Source organism: Crinia signifera, chromosome 7 (assembly GCF_055691185.1).
Source record: "Crinia signifera chromosome 7, ASM5569118v1, whole genome shotgun sequence".
Lineage (NCBI taxonomy): Eukaryota > Metazoa > Chordata > Amphibia > Anura > Myobatrachidae > Crinia > Crinia signifera.
In genome coordinates, this window is record NC_139223.1 from 195,572,967 (window position 1) to 195,592,067 (window position 19,101).

Sequence of the window (19,101 nt, forward strand, 5' to 3'; positions counted from 1 at the left end):
GAGTTTGCAAAATCCATAAAGTTCCCCATGGGAGGGATTCGGTAAGTGAAAGGGCCCGTTATTGGCAGCACATACAATTTTTGTGATTCCAAAGCTGCTTTTGACACTATCACAATCAATGCAAACAATATGCAAACAATATAGACAAGCACTCGTCTCGGATCGGAAATGTGATGTCACCACGCCAGTTATGCCCTTTAAGTCCAAACAGTTTAGTTGCTTTAGGAATTATATATATATATATATATATATATATATATATATATATATATGTTGAAGATTTCTGCCACACCACACTGGGGGCCTTATTCTGATCGGTGCGGATATTCCCGAATTCTTTCGGTGCGGTCCGCACGCCACGCTGTGCGGCGGCGTGCGTGCATTGTCCGTAGAAACGCCCACGTGTCCTCCGCATTCGGACGGACTCACTCTTTAAGAACAGGGCGTGTGTACGGACGACATACAAACCGTGCGTGTGCGGTGGAAACGTACAGATTCTTGCACGGTCTTCCCGCACAAGCACGGTCTTACCGCGTCAGAACGTACGGGAAGCTGTCCGTACGCCCCGATGCGGAGTATTTACGCACAATCCAACACTTTTGTACTGAGTACACACAGCGATCACATGACCCACTTAGGCTATTAGGCAACCTCCTGAAAAAGGGATTGTTAGCAATTTCAATCAATTAAATGCTCATCTATACTGAACCACATTCCTACTACATTCATGACACACATTAACCCTTACAGCATGTGACCCTAACATACATCTAGATACACTATGTACATTTTGCTTATTTTAAACATTTTAAACAACTTACACATATACTTTAGTATGTTAGAAAAAAACACTGACAACTTCCAACTTTAAAGAACGATTTATTTATACAGAACGGAAAAAAAAAAAAATCAAATTTCCCCATCAATTAATTCGTCCATTAGGACCAACATTTCCCTCATCAGGGCTCTGACTCTAAGGAGGGTCCCACGGCGACCCTCCACTGCTTGGGCAGGCTCATCTGTGGAGGAAATTCAAAATGAAAAATGACTAATGATATTCATGCATACATTTAACATAGTCAAACCTACATTTTAAACATTCATTCTGAGAGGTGTGTGTGTATATATATATATATATATATATATATATATATATATAAAACTATATATATATACACACACATATCTACCTATATATATGAGACATACACCTATACATACATACATGCATACATACTACATGGAAAGCCTGATTTTGGCCCTCTACCCTTTACTCTGTAGAACACCTCACAGTCATACTGCTCCTTCTCAATCCAAACCCACCCATGACTAAGCTCTGAGAAGCATGCCACGCGCTGCACCAATCACAATTCTGCAAACAAAGTTCAGTGTCGGTTATATGATGGAGCCTGGCAGGGGAGTTACACAACTCTCAGGAATGCTCAGTACATTTGTGCAATCAAGCATGGCTTGGCTGCTGATGGTCTGCTCCAGAAATCATTGTCAGAATGCCAGTTAGGGGAAGCTGCAGCACTAACCCACTCCCATGCTCAAAAGCATTACTAAGACCAAATACACACACAATTATGGTGAAAAACATACATGCAGACCGCAGGGGGTGGTTAGCTAGTGGAGGGCCCAGGGGCACTCACCACTTGTTACTCCAGTCTAAGCCACGCCTGGCCATACTCCATTTATGCCATACTGAATCTAGTTTACACAGATCAATCACCAGTAAACTCTACTCACCTATATGAGGCTACAGATTGTATGCAAGCAGCAGGGACATGTAACCCTTACATGAGCAAGTCATCACTATCTTCCAGGATACAGATTAACTACACAGGTTCAGTGGCACTTAAAATCGACCTGACAGCCATCTGCACAACCTGTGTCATTAATATGTGTCCAGGATGAAAGGGATGGTTTGGCCACCCTATCTAACCCCAAAGTGTGTCTGTTGCTACCCAATTTGTTGTTTGGCTTTATAGTATTTTCAAACACATTTGAATCAACATTGCTACATATCAAATAGTGGATGACAAAAGGAATAACGAATCTTTATGTATACATACCACTTTCGGCCGCCTGCTCCACCTCACAGGCCTCCTCATCCTCCCCCTCTTCCTGGGCCTCCTCGGCCGGCACGACCTCCTCCTCGGCTGCCACCTCTGCCTCCACTGGCCACTCAGCCTCCTCCACTCCATCACTTTCCTCTGCCACCCCTTCATCAGTCTCTTCCTCCTCGGCCATCGCTGGCTCCGCCTCCTCCTGGGCCTGGGGCGCCTCTGCCTCCTCCTGGCCCTGGCCCGCCTCTGCCTCCTCCTGGGCCTGCGTTGCTCGTGCACGTGCTGTGTTTTGGAAAAATCAAAAAAGTGCCAATTAGTGGTAATTTGTATTAAGCCTTATCAACCTATAAATGCAAAGGTTAGAGGTACTGATACTTGTACATGAAAACAGCTCCTCAGTGGCCTTTACAAAACACAGCCTGTAACATGGCAGGTATGCTGTGACATTTGGGCATTGTAAGCATCACAAGCATTAATCCTCCCCAATAACATATTTTATGACCATTACAGGGTGTCAATCAGGAAGTAGCACTCATATATTGTATGCCATGTTTAACTCATGATCAGGCTGCTGACCTTAGTGGATTCAATAATGTCAGGTAAGCAATCATTTACAAATCCACATTTACTGTTGAAATACTCACATCTAGCAATGCTGGCCCTTATGGCTTGAAGCCTCTCTGGCTCCCTGCGCCGGAGGTCGGACCACCGCAGCTCAAGCTGAGCGATGGTCCGCCGCACATGGGTGCGGGCGTATATCCGCCGGCGGGCCACCGCATAGGCAGAGCGTTTCTGCCTATTTGTTATGAATGGGCCCGCACGACCCAGCCTGGTCTCCATAACGGAGACCAGTGTCCTCAGCTCGGCTGCAGAAAAGGGTGCTGCTCTGCCATAAGCCGCCATCTTAGCAATGGCACAAATCAAACAATCATGTGCTGTCATTGGTTGATCAGAGTGATATTTGGTATTAACTTTATTGTTCATTTGTACACTAACAGCGTGTATGCGCCAGAACAGACGGCTAACCCATTGCATCGCACACCCATCCTAAACAGTGTAAAATAAGATGGCAACACATTATATCTAATCTATAACATTGACCAAACATGGGTCTAAGCAACTGGTGAAATAGTGTGCATCTCTAGACACTTACACCTAACTCCACATGCTGCCATGTGTACACTTACCTTCTACTGGCCCCTACTACAGAGGTGGAATGAAAAGTAGCTAGCATCTAAGCTGAATTTGGAGAGCTTTCACATGTGATTTGGATGCTAGCACTGATTACTTGTGGCTAAGTGGTGGACTGGATTGACATATGGAATGAGTAGTGTCAGTTGTACTACATATCAAACAAGTGCACAGTACAGAAGTACATGCAAATATACATTTCATGTCTGACCACAGTTGTATTTGGTCATTGGTGTTGGAATCTGCATTTAGCAAATAAATCAGACTTACTGAGTTTTCCATGTTTTTGGGAAATATTTTTCAACACCAAGGGGCGGGACGTATGCGCCGCACGGTTGACGCTGGCGTACGGGACGCGGCCGTACGGAACGCAGGTTGCAGCTGATTAACGCCAATTACAGAAATAGTATTTAAAGTTGTCCTAGAAAGGCAAACAGTTGTTGCAAACATGCCAGGCTCAGAGTCAGAAGAAGACCAGGTGGTGCAGAATCTCTTGGCACGCATGGAGGCCAACACCACCTATGTCCCCCTCAACCCAGAGGACCCAGATGGCCCATCAACATCAGGCCAATCAGCAGCTGGGCCATCCTCAGCTTCAGCAGAATCATTGGGAACACAGCAGGTGGCTTCCCAACAGAGTAGCCAGCCCAGCACTTCAGGTACAGCAACCGGTGGCCGTGGCCGTGGCAGTGCCCGTGCCCGTGGCCGCAGTGGGGCAACACGGGAACCAACAACACGAAACATGGCATATGAACCGCGGGAGCTTGACATCCTGGTGACCCGGGCACGTGATTTAATTGAGTGTCCAGCGGTGAAGTTGACACACACAAGGAGATGAAAGATCTGGGAGGAGATAACGGCGGAGATTAATGCAGTGGCTCCACAAGTTCGTCAGACGGAGCACGTTAAGAAGAGGCAAGTACATGTGTGTAACATTTGAGTAGGACAAGTCCAGTAATGTTTACATTCAATATTAGATGGAGTTGGGCAATGGGTGTTCACGTTGCTTGGAGGCACAGACATGTTGGCCATGACATTGAATTGATAGTTATTGGAGGGTGAGTGTTTTTGTATCTTCTAAGGGTTGGTATGAAAAATGAATATAATGTAAGTTTGGTGTCAGTAGGCACATGTTGTATTATGTTTCAGATTGCAATGGGTGCTACAGCAAACATGAGGAGTTACATGTATTAATATGTACACTTTGATTGCAGGTGGCACGACTTCAAAGGCAACCTCAAGAAGAAATTGACCGAGCGGTGGCAACACAGCCAGACCTCTGGGGCTGGCCCCATGCCATCCAAGCTGGAGCTCACCCCCCTGGAAGAGATGGCCCAGTGCTGTATTGCAGTGGAGGAGGTCCGGGGGGTGAGTACTATAGACAGCGAGTCCCCAGCGGAAGTGATGGCTTCTACTCTTGAAGGTAATTATTTGCCAGGCCATAAGTAGATGTTTTAAATTTTGCATGGAATGTGTGGTAATTGGAATTTTCTTGTTCAACAGCATCGCCACCGCTTGGTCAAGATTCTCTTGAGGAGGTTGTGGAGTCTGTGCCACCTGGCCCCAGTAGCAGGCCCGTGCAGCAGCCGCCGGGATTGTCTGCGGCTGAATTGTCCATGTGGGGCCGTGTGCTGGATAATATTGTGCAGCAGGGAGAGTCTGCATTCGAGCGGGTGCGTAGGGCCGAGGAGTTGCTGCAGGGTTTGACCACCAGCCAGCAGAGTATTGCTGAGAGCCTGCAGGCTATGAGTGCCAGCCAGCAAGCTATGGCTGGCAGCCACCAAGCTATTGCTGGTAGCCTGCTGGCTGATCAAGCCCTGCGGCAAAACGACCTCCTCCTCCGCCATAATGAACTTATGGTGGAGCTAGTTAACAGCAATAGGGCCCTAATGTCACCCGCTTCGGGTGCATTACCAACCTCATCACTCCCTGCTGCCAGAGGGGGAAGAAGATCCACCCCCTCACCAGCATGTGCTCCACATGAGCCACCATCGGACTCTGGCCGTGGACGAGGCCGAAGAGCTGCTGCACGTGGCAAGGAGCCTGCCAGGGGCAAACGTGCTCGCAAATGAACTTGTGTCCCCATTAATCTCCTCCGTTATGTCTTCCCAAATCTTCCATTGAGCTGTGTGTGTCAGCATCCTGTGTCCAAATCCGTGCCCAGGGTCACCACTTTTGCCTGCGGTTCAAATGTCATGTTTGGTTCACCTGTTGCCCTGTTTCGGCTACCATTACTGTGTGCTGTACTTGAAGTGTTGGTGCTGTACTTTTGTTGTGAAGCCACCTGATGTGTTCCCAATGATTCTGCTGTGGCTATTTATTATATATTATGTCATTTTTGTCCTGGTATGGTACCATTTGTTTTGTTATGGTTTTGAAATTTGTACCAAAGTTTGTTTAATAAATTTTATGTTGGCCCCCCAAATGTCTGTATTAATTGATACATGCACAAGTGCCATGTGTATTAGTATTATTAATATTAAGTTGTGTTGATTATTTGCAGTGTAAAAGTGTGTGACAAGTGCAGCATGTAATGTTCCCTTTAAGCTGCAATGCTTCCAATTGTAGCAGTGAGAAGCGTGTAATTAACAAGTAATGGGTAAAGTATGTGATTGTATTGTGTTCAGGTGACATTGATTGAGGTGCGGTCGTCCTGATTAGGCGTTCCGATTGCCTAGCGCATGACCGAGTGGTGTCCGCAAAGCAAGAGTAACCTTTTGTACACCGCACATTTCTTCCCTTTTTGCTCGCGTGCATTCGGCGTGCTGTCCGAATGCACGCCTACCAAAATGTGTGTACTCCCCCGTGTGCGCCCATGTTTCCGCCCAGTTTAGCCCACTTTGAAACTACGCCCCTGTGTCATTCCGCATGACGCCCATAACACACCCATATTGGCCGAATGATTGCAGTGCACATTTCTGTGCTGTATTAGTGAGAACAAGTACGGAGACCATGCGTGGCACATGCGCGTAGCATTCTCCACGCATGCGCAGACGGCTAAAAAACGCCATCCGAAAGAATTCGGAAAAGTCAGCACCGATCAGAATAAGGGCCTGAATTTCAGGATAAATTGTAGGAAATATCGTCAGATTATGGAGAATGCACACATACTGCCAAATGTTGGGACTATTTGATTGATGTCACTGATCACTGGATTATTGTCAAAGCAGCCCAAAAACTGAAGAGTGCGTAACTAGTGATACATACAAAAAATATGATATATTTTACTATTCAGATCCATTTCACATTCATCTTTTAATAAGTCATTGTATATTTTACTGACTCTAAGGGTTATTCAATAAGTGCTGATTTTTCGCCTAGGCACCATCTTCTCTGTGTTTTTTTTTTTAGGGTGAATGGGGATTTTTTACCTAGGTGTAAATGTAGGTAAAAAATTTGTCAGGAAAGATAAAACACTTTAATCGGTGAATTAGCTGCCAGTCCACGCCATCCAGGCAAATTGCGGACATTTTTTCTTAAGGTATTTTTTACCCATGCCTTTTCACCCCCCTCCAAAAAAGTGAAAAGGCATGGATGAAAAATGCGGCGAAATAGATGCAATTGAATAGTCGGGCTTCAAATTAGATCCATTTTTTTGGGCTTGCCACAAAAACTGAACTAATTGAATACCCCCCCCCCCCCCATAGAATAAAAATGTTCAGCTATGTATACATTTGTAAATCGGTGGGTTATTTAAAATAATATTTCCCTACATAGACCATCCATCCCCTGTATACATGGGGTGAGATTTAATAGGATGAGAGATTCAGAAAGTGAGAGATTTGGTAAGAAATCTCCAGATTTTTTTTTAAAGCGAAAACCATTTACACAGCAAAACCAGTTTGATGTTGCAGTGTAAATGATTTTCGCTTTAAAAAAATCTGGAGATTTCTAACCAAATCTTCAGAATTTATGGTCAATATCATTAACAATGCATGCGACTGTGGGTCGTTATCGACACCCCTTATTGTCTGTAAATGCAACTCAATCTAACAATATTATCAGCGATTGCATGTGCGGGGAGGGGGAGAGGATGGGAGACATCACTGAGTGATATCGGTCAGGGTGTATGTACTATATCGTTCTCCCGCAGCACATCTCAAAACAGGCCCCGGCTGGGATAATCTGTAGCTGCCCCATATTCCTCTTGGTACCCCACAAAATGATTGCCTTCCCTGTGACAATCATTGAGTTTTTGATTGCCGTTGAATGCTTTTTACAATGGAAGAGAACCAGATGGTTTCTCTCTAACAATGGCACAGAATAAACATTTTGTTTAATTGTATTTTGCAAAGTGCCTGTACATGGAGCATAGCTCCACCCCCAACATCTGCAAAGCTCCACCCTAATGCTGTGATTGGCCTGTGGGCCATTCACTGAAAGAACAGGGATGGCCATCGGTGGGTGAAAATCTTAGTTGGTGACATCAATGGTCATTCATAGTTACACCATCGATGGCTACCATCGATTGCAAACATACCGATGGCCATGCCTAGTATGCTGATCCCTGTAGTGCCATATTGGAGGATTTTGGGGTGCCTCCAGGGATTCAGTACTGAATCCCGGCGGTCGGGATCCCGGCGTTCAGAATCCCGACGCCGGAATCCCGACAGCCGAAATCCCGACAAGGGGGGGACGTGGATCGCCCCCCCCTTGCGGGCTCGCTGCGCTCGCCACGCAGCGGGCCCGGTGCCTCGCTACGCTCGCCACGCTAATTTATTCTCCCTCCAGGGGTGTCGTGGACACCCACGGAGGGAGAATGTGTCGGGATTTCGGCGGTCGGGATTCCGGCGTCGGGATTCTGAGCGCCGGGATCCCGACCGCCGGGATTTTAACTGCATCCCGCCTCCAGGTAAGCTGGCTCTCACTATAGAAATATGTAAATGTTTGAGCCCAATAGCTGATATTATGATGTAACGTAGGCACAACAGATCAGAGACACCTTGCTGTGGCTGAGGCGTATGCAGCCCAAGATACAAGCACAGTAAGTGGCAACTTGGATGTGCGCCTCATAAAAGGCAGCCCAGAATGCACATGCTGTAAGCTGCAGCCCAGAATGCACCCACCGTAAACTGCAGCCCAGGATGCACCCACTGTAAAGGCCCCCCATCCCTCACATGCAATACCCCACCATCTCACCCGGCGGCTCCTGGGGTGGGGTGGGGGGGAACAAGATTGCATACAATACATTGTATACAGTCATTTTGCATACAAAGTATCGTATGCGATCCTAGCAGGAGCTATGGGCTGCGACAAAAATTAATTGCAGCCCATCAGATCTGCAATTGAGATACGAGGCACACATAGGCATGCCTCACATCGCAATCGCAGGAAAAGCATCTGCGATATGACAATTTTAATGCGAATCAGCGCAGCGTGGGGTAGGAACTGCACACAAAAATGGCCTTGTCGATATGTGCAGTGGTCAGGGAACTCGGTCCTCAGGACCCCACACAGTGCATGTTTTGCAGGTCTCCTCACAGAATCACAAGTGAAATAATTAACTCCACCTGTGGACCTTATAAAATGTGTCTATGAGTAATTAGTACACCTGTGCACCTGCTGGGTTATCAGCAAAACATGCACTGTGTGGGTCATGAGGACCGAGTTCCCTGACCGCTGCACTAGTGGATGGAGGCCTTAAGCTGTAGCCCAGGATGCATGCACCCCCGAACGCACACACAGCAGGCAATTTGCAACTGCATAAGAAATTGCGTTCAACTCAGAATCAGACCCACTAGATTTACCGCATACCTGCCAACATGACCCTCTCCAGGAGGGACACAATGCTCTGTTTCTGGACTTCCCTCTGAATGTATGATTGCCATCACCTGTTTTAAACAAGGTAATTGATAAGAAAGGTGTTTCAGCACAGGTGATGGTAATTCATAAATTAAGAAGAAAGTCCAAAAACAGAGCAATGTGTCCCTCCTGGAGAGGGTCATGTTGGGAGGTATGTTACCGTCCTGTGGGAATCGGCCCTAAACCCTGAGTGAGGATACTGTGAGACACAGTCATGTAATGTAAGGTTATTATCAAGGTTACAAAAGTACAGGCAGTAAGTGATGTGAGTACAAGCTGCAGAGTCTGTAGCTGGGAGAATACCAAACTCTACAGCTGAAGCGGTGTCTTATGTTTCCTAAGTGACACAATCAGCTGGCAGCCCAAGCACATATAAATACTCTCTGCCGCCCATCCCGGCTATGAAAGGCAGGGAGGTTACACACAGGCAGCAACACACCCGCCTCTGCTATGTGCATGAGTCCCAGCCAACAAGGCTAGAGGAACAAGCCCCTCCCACCTCATTATCATACAGCGCGCGTTCCCGGGACTCGGGGAGCGCGTCTCCGACCAGCCCAGCTCTGACATCAATCTCACAGCAGCAGCGGCAGCAGCAGCAGCCAGCATGGCGGTCAAGGTGACTCTATAATAACTAGCAGCTCCTGCTCATGCATAATACCTGCTGCATGCTCTGTAGCCGCTTTCACTAACCCAGCTGCTGCCCCCCTCTCAGCTTGGAAGTACAGTGCATGCCATGTCTTGTGTTGGGGGTGGCTGGTGACTGCATTAAGCACAGGGGCCCTGTTGATGCTCTTGAGCTGTCATCATCCAGTGGCCACAACCTGTACTATTCCCTTCATGTCATGATATGTGTCCTGTGCATAATTCCAGCATCATCCTGCACATAGCTGGCTTGTCCATGGATATGTGTTCTATCATGGTGACAGCAGATGTGCTGATCACTGAGCCAGGGTGGGATGTGTGTGACCTCTTATCTGACAGCATGGTTACAAGCTCTTATCAGTGACTGATGCGCTTTACAAAACTTGCTGAGTAGAGTCACATATAACTCAGCGCTGCGCTGGTCCCCTGCTGTATACAGTGCTGTGCTGCGCTGCACCAGCTGTCTGACCAGTCTGATAACTGAGGTTATTGGGCGCCGCTAAAGGCTCTACGGGCGTAATGTACAGATAATGATTGATTATTCATTATAAAGTTATTGTTTGTTCCTTTTTATTTATTTTCATTTATATTTTTTTCTTACAGCTCACAAAAAGGGCTGATCCTAACGAGTTGAAGGCTATATTTCTGCAGGTAAGGGAGATTGATGTGTTGTTTTCTTTTATGAGGTTTTTTTTCTTTTATACATTGTGTGTGAATTGCTGTTAATATAACAATATTTCGATGACATGATGTCTTATGGAAGAAACACTTTCAAAGAAAACAAAAATAATAAACAAAAATGGAAAGTGAATATAATTAAATGTGTTTTATTTATGGCCCAGGCGTGAATACTTTCCGCACAAAAGTAATGCAGAAGAGGGCTCACATATTTTTTTTTTTCTATTATCGATGCCCCATTTATGATGCGCAGGTAACCCGGGTTATTGCTGGGTCTATCTGGGTTGTGTTAAAGTGGTAATGGCTCCCCGAAAAATAACCCGGTCGATTAACCCGGAAATCCTACCCGGGTTTTGTCCATGGCTGAACCCCGGTTAGGCGGTAGTGGAAACAGACCCTACCTGGATTATGCAACTCTGGTAATGCTTCTACACGATGATTGGAGCTTCTGGAGTATTGTCAGATGATGTCACCTGTCAGTGGCACGTGGAGCATTGCAAACATGCTCTTAATGCTGACGCTAAGCATATAGACAGCCTGAACCCCTCCACACCTTCACCCACAGGCTGACCTCTCTATCTAACCTACAGCCTGATTCTTAGCTTCAGATCACCCTGACATATATAGGGATTAACTGGGTTGACCTGGAAATAACCTGGGTCAAAGTTCAGTTGAAACCAGGTCTGACCCGGGCTGGATCTATGTTCAAAATCCTGAGTCCGACTTGGGATTTTGGTGGTAAAGGGGTATAATTTGCAGCTTTCTAAGTGCATTTTAAGGTACTAGTTAAAGTAATAATGACAATGATATATAAATGAATATTCAGTGCCTTCGTTGTGCTGGAGCGATTCATGAGTGAAAGTTATAGTTCTACAACTTCAAAATGCTAAGTTAAAACTCCACACAACAACTATCCAACATCATTGTAACAATTTGTGAAAGCTGTAATCTATTATTAAAGAAAATGCAATAAAACATGAATTCATGGGAGACCTGTCTTTGTTCTGTACTGGGAAATTTGGTTGTGTGTGACTTCATTTCTTCCATTTACGTAGGTAACTTGGACGAGGGCGGTGGTGTTGCTTCTACATGGGAATGCCCAGTGATTCATGGGCGTCCCCATGTGCTGCCGGGGGTGGGCGGCTGATGTCACATGACCTCAGCCGCCAGCCCCGCCTTCGTTCCGGAACCCACAAATTCAAGAGTCTCCACTGACTTATATTTGTAAGCCCAGAAGAAATCATTTGATGGTCGCTGATTTGATTTCTCCTGCAGTGGGACATATGAGTGTTTTTCAGAACACATCCCCTCGCATGCTTGCTAGGGGATGCGGTGGCAGGGGGGGGGGGGGGGGGGGGAGGGGGTTTGGTGGCATCGCAGGCACTCTATAAGCTTTTATGAGTGCCTGCGTTCGCAGCTTACTGAATCAACTACAATCAGGCACACAGTGTGGTGTGGCAGACAATAGATTACTTAGATAAATAATAGAAACCGATTTGTGTCTCGCTCAGATAATGGGCACTTCCATTGTTGAAAGATCGCACTGATTTGTCGGGACGATACACAAAATCGCACAGTGTTTACCTAGCTTTACTGTCAGAATGGTAAAAATTAATATTTTGGGTACAATCTGTGTGGTGTAACTATCATTATCCATGTGTTCTGTATAATTGTCAATAAGCAGCCACGGGGCATTAGAGAGCTTAAAAAAAGAAAAAAAAAAAACAGCTGCTACTATTTTATACTTAATTATAATAATTTTAATAATAATTTTATTTATATAGAGCTTTTCTACCATAGGGCTTAAAGTCGCTTAAAATACATCAAAAATAGGGTCTATTGAACTAAGGCATTAGAATTGCATGAAGTTGGAAAACAGAGAGAATTAAGGACTTAACGTAGAGAGCAGACTGCCGGATTGGTGCAGACATTTTGGGTAGTAACTTCTATGGGTTATATATTCCAATCATAAAAGGTACCAGGCGCAGCAGCCATCTTGGGCGCACAACGTGGGATTACCTTGGGAGAAATAGGTCACGCCCAGAAGAGATGACACAAAATGGGTGGTTTCAGCCTCCTAGTGCTAGTGTCTCACCATAACCATCGGGTCGATTGTGTTTCTCATCCGATCAGCAGGGATACCAAATAAGGCAGCCATTTTGGGCGCACTACGATGGTTATGCTGTAGGAGATAAGCCACATCTGGACACAATGCACATAAGGGAAAACTGATATGTATAATAGTATGATAAACTCTGCATTAATAGAGCCACAAGTAGCACATTCTCTGTGTACACTCTAGCACCCTGCAACTCCCAAAACCCAGCTCCTCTCCCCCACTCAGGGTGGCGCTCTCCTCCACTGCGCCTCCATCACTGCCCGGCCTGCAACTCAGTGCTGAGATACAGACCAAGGAGCACCAGAAGCACAAAGGCAGAGAGCAACACTCCATGCAGGACAGAGGGAACAGCATAGGCCCCAAAACATGCAGGGTGCAAGAATGGACACTACATCCTGCACAGAGAGGTAAATATCTGAGGTGCACTGTACAGATTGTTGCTGGCATGGTGTGCAACCAGTGAAGGTAAAGCATATAGTCTTTGCATACAGTGGGGGCAGAGGTATATGATGAAGATTATGGTAAAGAAACAGTAAAACGAAGAGTAATACATAGCTTTCCTCAGCTCAGAGGCGGAGACAGATAGTAATTTGGGAAATGCAAAAATAAAATGTGGCAGTGTTTCGGTTTATGTCCAAATCCAGTCCGAACTCCAGTTCTAACTCATTGCTTGCTTTAGATGACTTGCTTCAGATGACATGCAAGCCTTGAGCAGGCTTCTCAATATTTCCCATTTTAAAGGAAAGTTTAGGTCAGGGGAGCGGTTGGTGTTTGCACACATTGCTCAGCTAGCTAATTAAAGGTGGGGGATGTTGTAGGCTCCCAGTAACAATTAATTAAACTTTCCCTTCTGATAATCTAGTCATGTGACAAATACAAGCAACCAGTAGCGGCTGCAAATGTGGGGCTTAATATGTGCACTACACCAACCGCCAGTGAGTCAGTTTCGAATTTGGTGGGGCTTCCCTATTTGAATTTTGACTGCCCTGCAACCCCTTCTCTGCAGCCGCTAATTGTTGCTTGTTCTTGTCACATGACTAGAATATGAGTATGGAAAGTTTAATTAAGGATAAAACAGTAGCAGTTGTGTTTTAAAGAAGCACAGCATTGTAATGCTCAGTGCAAGCAATGATGTTTTAAAAATAAATTTGCACTAGACTGATTTTTGGGGGGTGTAATCGATATTAAGGCGGTAGTGACACCCATTACACGGTGTGTCTCATGCTTGAGTGATATCCTCAGTTGATAAAGGGAGAGATGCACTAAGCCTTGGAGAGTGATGAAAGGACTTCTAGGAAGTACCAGCCAGTAAGCTCCTAACTGTCATGTTACAGGTTGTTTTTGAAAAATGACAGGAGCTGATTGGTTTGTAGTTTCTCTCCACTTTATCACTGCCCAATGCTTAGTACATCTGCCCCAGCATGTAGGGTTTCTGTTGCATACTGTATATGACATACAATTTCTTTCTTTGCAGTTGTGTACTGTTCACTTAGTAATGTCCAACTCTATTCTTGTTTTATCTCCTCCTTATTTAGTTTGTTACATATGACTATCCTTGTATTTGCTTGTGATCCTTAGTTTCTGTGTAATTAGTCCCCTCTAGTTTCCATTGCTTTAGACCAGTGGTTCCCAAACTGTGTGCCATGGCACCCTGGGGTGCCTCGGGACACTAACAGGGGTGCCTTGAATTGGTGGTTCAGGACCATTTCAATTTATTTATGGTTAATGTAATAGGCAAGACCCAGTGCATGAGACTTCTAATCATAACATATGAGGACAAACAGAAGTGAATCCTGTCCCTTGCCACATAAATGGTCCTAAAGATGACGTATAATCATAATTTGCTTACATTCAGATTTAAAAAAAATAATAATAATTCTGTTAACTCTTGGCCTAGCGGTTTCATGAAAAAAAAAATTCAGATACTCTAGTGTGCAGTGATTCGAAAAAGTTTGGGAACCTCTGCTTTAGACACAAATGCAAATTAATATGTTGAAACATGTTGAGAAACTGGTTGCACTACTTTGATTGTAATGCTGGGTGACATACTTGGGAGATCTTTTGCAACTTGGCTCTTTTTTTTTTTTCTCCCTCTTGTATAGATCTGCCCACGTTTTTTGTTATATTAATATAGACAAGCTACTGCGATTGGTCACAAGAAAACAGTGATTATTTAAAAAAAAAAAATATTGACTTCAGCTTTTTGAAAAATGCTTAGATCTAGCGTCAATCGAAAATTCCAATCCATTTTCTTTTATGACCTCATTGCTGCCTGTATTTAAATATATTAAACTTTCCTTCAGCATAAAAATTTAATCTGAAACCACTAAAGTGAATTAAGGCGGGATGGGATTAATAGTGAAAATAACCCCTTATATTGATCTGAATGAGTACTTGTTTCATTTGCTTCTAACGTTTACTTGCCCCAAATATAAATTTTTATAACCACTGGGTCCAGCTAGAGTAAAATCAGAAGTACCCCTGTGCGTTTTTTTGAGGACCAGGATTGATGCTGCTGACTAGTGTAACTGGGGAAACCCAACTGACCTGATGCATTGATCAATATCCGCAAATCATAGTCCTCTTTGGCAATGGTTAAAGCTTGTGGTCTTTAATGGTCTTCCAGACTAAAAGGTTTATTCAATCCTTCCCGATACTTCCGAAAGTCAGAAATATCATCCTTTTCGACAAGAATTGGTCGAATTTACATTCAACCTATTCAATTTAATTTTCGAACTTCCAACTTTTGAAAATGTTGGAAAAGACGTGGATCGGTGCATCTTCCTCTTTTCTTGGTTGGAAAAGCCGCTAATTCGACTATTTAACGGACGTTTGCAGCAAGGTAGATCTGACTGTTAAACAAATCGGATCTGCAGTGACGATTCATGACCGTTTTGGACCAGGACTCGCTGCTGCAGATTTGACTTGTGAAGTGAAGAGATCAGTCCTGGCTGATATTTCTGTGGGCTTGTTACCGAGTCTGTTGCAGCCATATCTGTGTATTTTGTTGCATTTGTGCTTATGCTAGCCCGAATGTACAAGGATGGAGAGGGCCAATTTCAGCATCTTTAGATGGTCAAATACTTCCTGATGCTTCTTTATTTGCACCATCACAACTTGCACTGACCCTATGGAAAATGCAGATTATTTGTGTGAATATGGATTCCTATGTGAATGATTCTGCTTTAGACAAGTCCTACATCTATCATAATCTTCATTTGTTATTGTATAGTGAATAAAGTGTTAGTACACTGACACTAGAAATACCTCATGCATTACAGACATTAATACTTTAGTTTTCTTCACTGGCGTAGCTACTTATGCGCCCCCCCGCCGCTAAAAAAAATTCGCCCCAATACCTGCCCACCCGCTGCTGTCTGCGGTACCTGCCTGCCGTGCCGTCACGGTCCCGTAGCGCTGGCTCCTGCTGCTAATAATGAAACGTGACTCTTAGAAAATGGCTGCCCCCATACTGCAGTATGGGGGCAGCCATTTTCTAAGTGTCCATTTTCATTATAGAAGCAGGAGCCAGCGCTAGGAGAGACGGGACTGTGACGGCAGTCACTGCATGGCAGGCAGGTACTGCAGACAGCAGCGGGTAACTATAGCCCCGCAGACCCCCGGCGCCCAACCTTGCTCTGCGCCTCCCCGCCACCGCGGGGGCTGCGGAGCTATAGTTACGCCACTGGTTTTCTTGTGTTCAGTGTCTGGTAAGGGTGATTTCCTCCTGTGTTTACTTTTGACATACATTCTCTCTAATTAAAGCTGCATTTACCATACTGTACTGTATTTTGAATGTAGGGTAGATGCTTACACACGGGGAGATGCCGAAGCGTTCTGAGTGTCAGCGCTGTATGCTGAGCGGTCTTCCAGGGCCAGTGTTCTCCGGTGAGAACACTGACACTGGCGATTTAAAGATTTATCTAGCACGCTAGATCTTAATTGCTGTCCAATAGCAATGCGCGGGGCTGCGCAAAGCTATCACTATGGCCCCTACACGCGGAGCGATGTAGGGGCATTTTCTAAGCGATCTGGTGAGAACACTTAGAAAATGCCCCTAAATCACGACGTGTGTAGGCCCCGTGGACCTACCCTAAATCTGCTTGCACCATGGCATTTGCAATTATTTTTTATCTGTATTTGTAAACTGTATTGCATTAATCTATGTATTTTAGTTGCATTTACTAATGTGCTCAAACTTTTTCAACATGCAGCTGATGAACCAGGAGATTAAAGAAGTCATTAAGCCAAATACATGTAGAAATGCAAAATATGAAATGCCCACAGCCCTAATCTAAGTTTTTTTTTTTTTTTTTATTTTTTTAGCCAGAAGTTGCAAATTTTATTTTTCATTGCACAGAGTTTTTATATTGCATGTCTTTTTTTTTTCAGTTGTACAACTGTGTAAACTTAGCATTCCTAGAGTGAGGCTGTAATAGCCATGTAGAAACGGACAGATACGACCAAGGTACTGTAAGGATATGGTGTTACCGCAAAGTGCTGCTAAGATGGCTGTAAAAGACGTAGATGTTAGCTGCTTGGTTCAGCGTTACAGGTGTTCTGTCCCTGGTGTTAATATAACATTGATGATGACTGTATTCGATTGGTCGCACACAGTCAAAATGCACCAATGTATGAAAAACCACTAAATCTACTGGAGCAGCCTTTTAAAACTCCTTTTACCCTTCAGTTGATACTTAGTAATAGAAAAATCAATCCTATTTGCCCGTGCTTCTCTTCCTATGTTACACGCTACAGAGCTACCTCGGTACATATTATCTGCACTATCCGGTCATAAGGGGGTATCCAACACGAGATTCTGACCGTCTGAACGTCCCGACAATCGGAAATCCAGGATGTTTTTATCTGAACCAACAGTAATTCGACTGCCATTGAATTCAATGTTCCGGCGGACAAGTGTCAGAAAGTTTGAAAACGGACGCAGATAGTGGGAAAACGTCCGTTCATTCGATAATCCGATTAGATAATCTGCTCTGGGTTTTCCCTGTGTGCTGTGATATTTGCAGAACTTGCAATGAAACCTGGGGCCAAATGTAATAGGGGAGAGTTTCAGAAAGTGAGAGACTTTGGGAGAGGTTTCCCATGTTTTTTTAAAGCAGCAATCAATTACATGGCAAAATCAACCTGGTTTTGCAGTGTAATTGATTGCTGCTTTAAAAAAAAAAAAGGGGAAAAATCTACCAAAATCTCTCACTTTCTGAAACTCTCACCCTATTACATTTGGCCCCAGGTCTCATATCTTACTCCATCTGCATCAGATCCAGGATTGTCATGGGGAGAGACCCGCAGAGGCCGCAGCTTGAGACTTCTGTATGCGTTGCATAATATCATATGCATTCTGATAAATTGAAGCTTTCAACCTTATTAATGTATTTCCTACAGTATGTAAAGGGAAAATAAATAAATTCTGCAGCATAAAGTTAAACTGGTTTGAGTCATAGGGTCGACCAAAGGAAGGTCAACATGGCCTAAGGTCGACATGGGCTTAGGTTGACAGGGCCATTAGGTCGACACAAGCATTAGGTCAACATGGGCAAGGTTGACAGTCAAAACTTCGACATGGGTTTTTCATGTTTTCATCCTGAATGTTGGCAGTCGACATGAACACCGTAACGGTGCACCGCGTCCCCTCGCATGTCTTGCTGTAATTGTATTTGATTGCCCATAGTATCATCCCATCAGAAACAGAACTCCCATCTTAGTGAATTTGCCCCATAGGGGGTATTCAATCCTCCGCCGATATTTCCTCTGTCGGAAATAGTGGCGGGAGCCTATTCAATGCTGTCTTCCCCCACAGCATTGAACAGGCTTCTCGGCAGCTCACGGCTGCAGCTCGACGATTTCCGGCCGTTTCTTGCGGCAACGCCCCCTTCTCGGTGCTCGGCAGGCGGACATTGAAACCTGCCTGTGGAATCAGTTTCGAGCTGACCGATAATGGGACAGGGTCACGGCTGTCGGGCCAGCCCGACCGCCGTGACCCGACATTGAATACCCCCCTTAGTGTCCAATCGGGTGTCACATGAGCATCCTTTTATATGAGAACTTATGTTATTTGTAGTGAACCTTAGAATAGACCTTTTTAATTGACATTAAACAAAACTTAAAAACATTTATTTGTAAGAAAGATCTGTATTTGGGTAGACCTGATAGAACGACAGGGACAAGGGTAGGTGGGCTCTGTGTGGGAGTGTCCACCAAGGGGCGCTAAACTGAGCAAAGGCAGCTGCACTAACGGGTTAGTTAGGCCCGATGGAAACAAGAGAAACAGGGGGTCAGAACAAAGTTCTGTGGCGGCGCTTGATTGGGACGGTGGAAAAACAAATTGTTTAAAAGATTGGATGATCTTTACAAATAGTTTTATTAGTTATGTACATACACAATGTAAAATACAACAAATATAATAAAATATGTTAAAACACTCTGCCTGCTGGATTTTATATAATGCTTCCCACAATGCAGCTGTCAAAGCTGCATTGTGGGAAGCAGCGAAACGCGTTGGGGACCCCACCACTTATTGGACTCCACCACTTGGACTCTGCCTTGCTGGACACTGTCCTAGTCTTTGGACCTACCCCAAAG

At 44.8% G+C, this 19,101-nt stretch overlaps 1 protein-coding gene across 1 annotated transcript in view; it reads left to right on the forward strand.

The window, feature by feature from the left end:
- Positions 1-9,528: 9,528 nt before the first annotated feature.
- The window catches only part of SLC25A12 (solute carrier family 25 member 12), a 142,542-nt gene continuing 132,969 nt past the window's right edge, over positions 9,529-19,101 (forward strand). The window contains exons 1-2 of the mRNA XM_083154817.1: positions 9,529-9,678; positions 10,308-10,355. Coding sequence (XP_083010943.1) covers positions 9,667-9,678; positions 10,308-10,355 — 60 coding nt within the window. The 5' untranslated portion in view covers positions 9,529-9,666. The remainder of the gene's footprint in view (positions 9,679-10,307; positions 10,356-19,101) is intronic.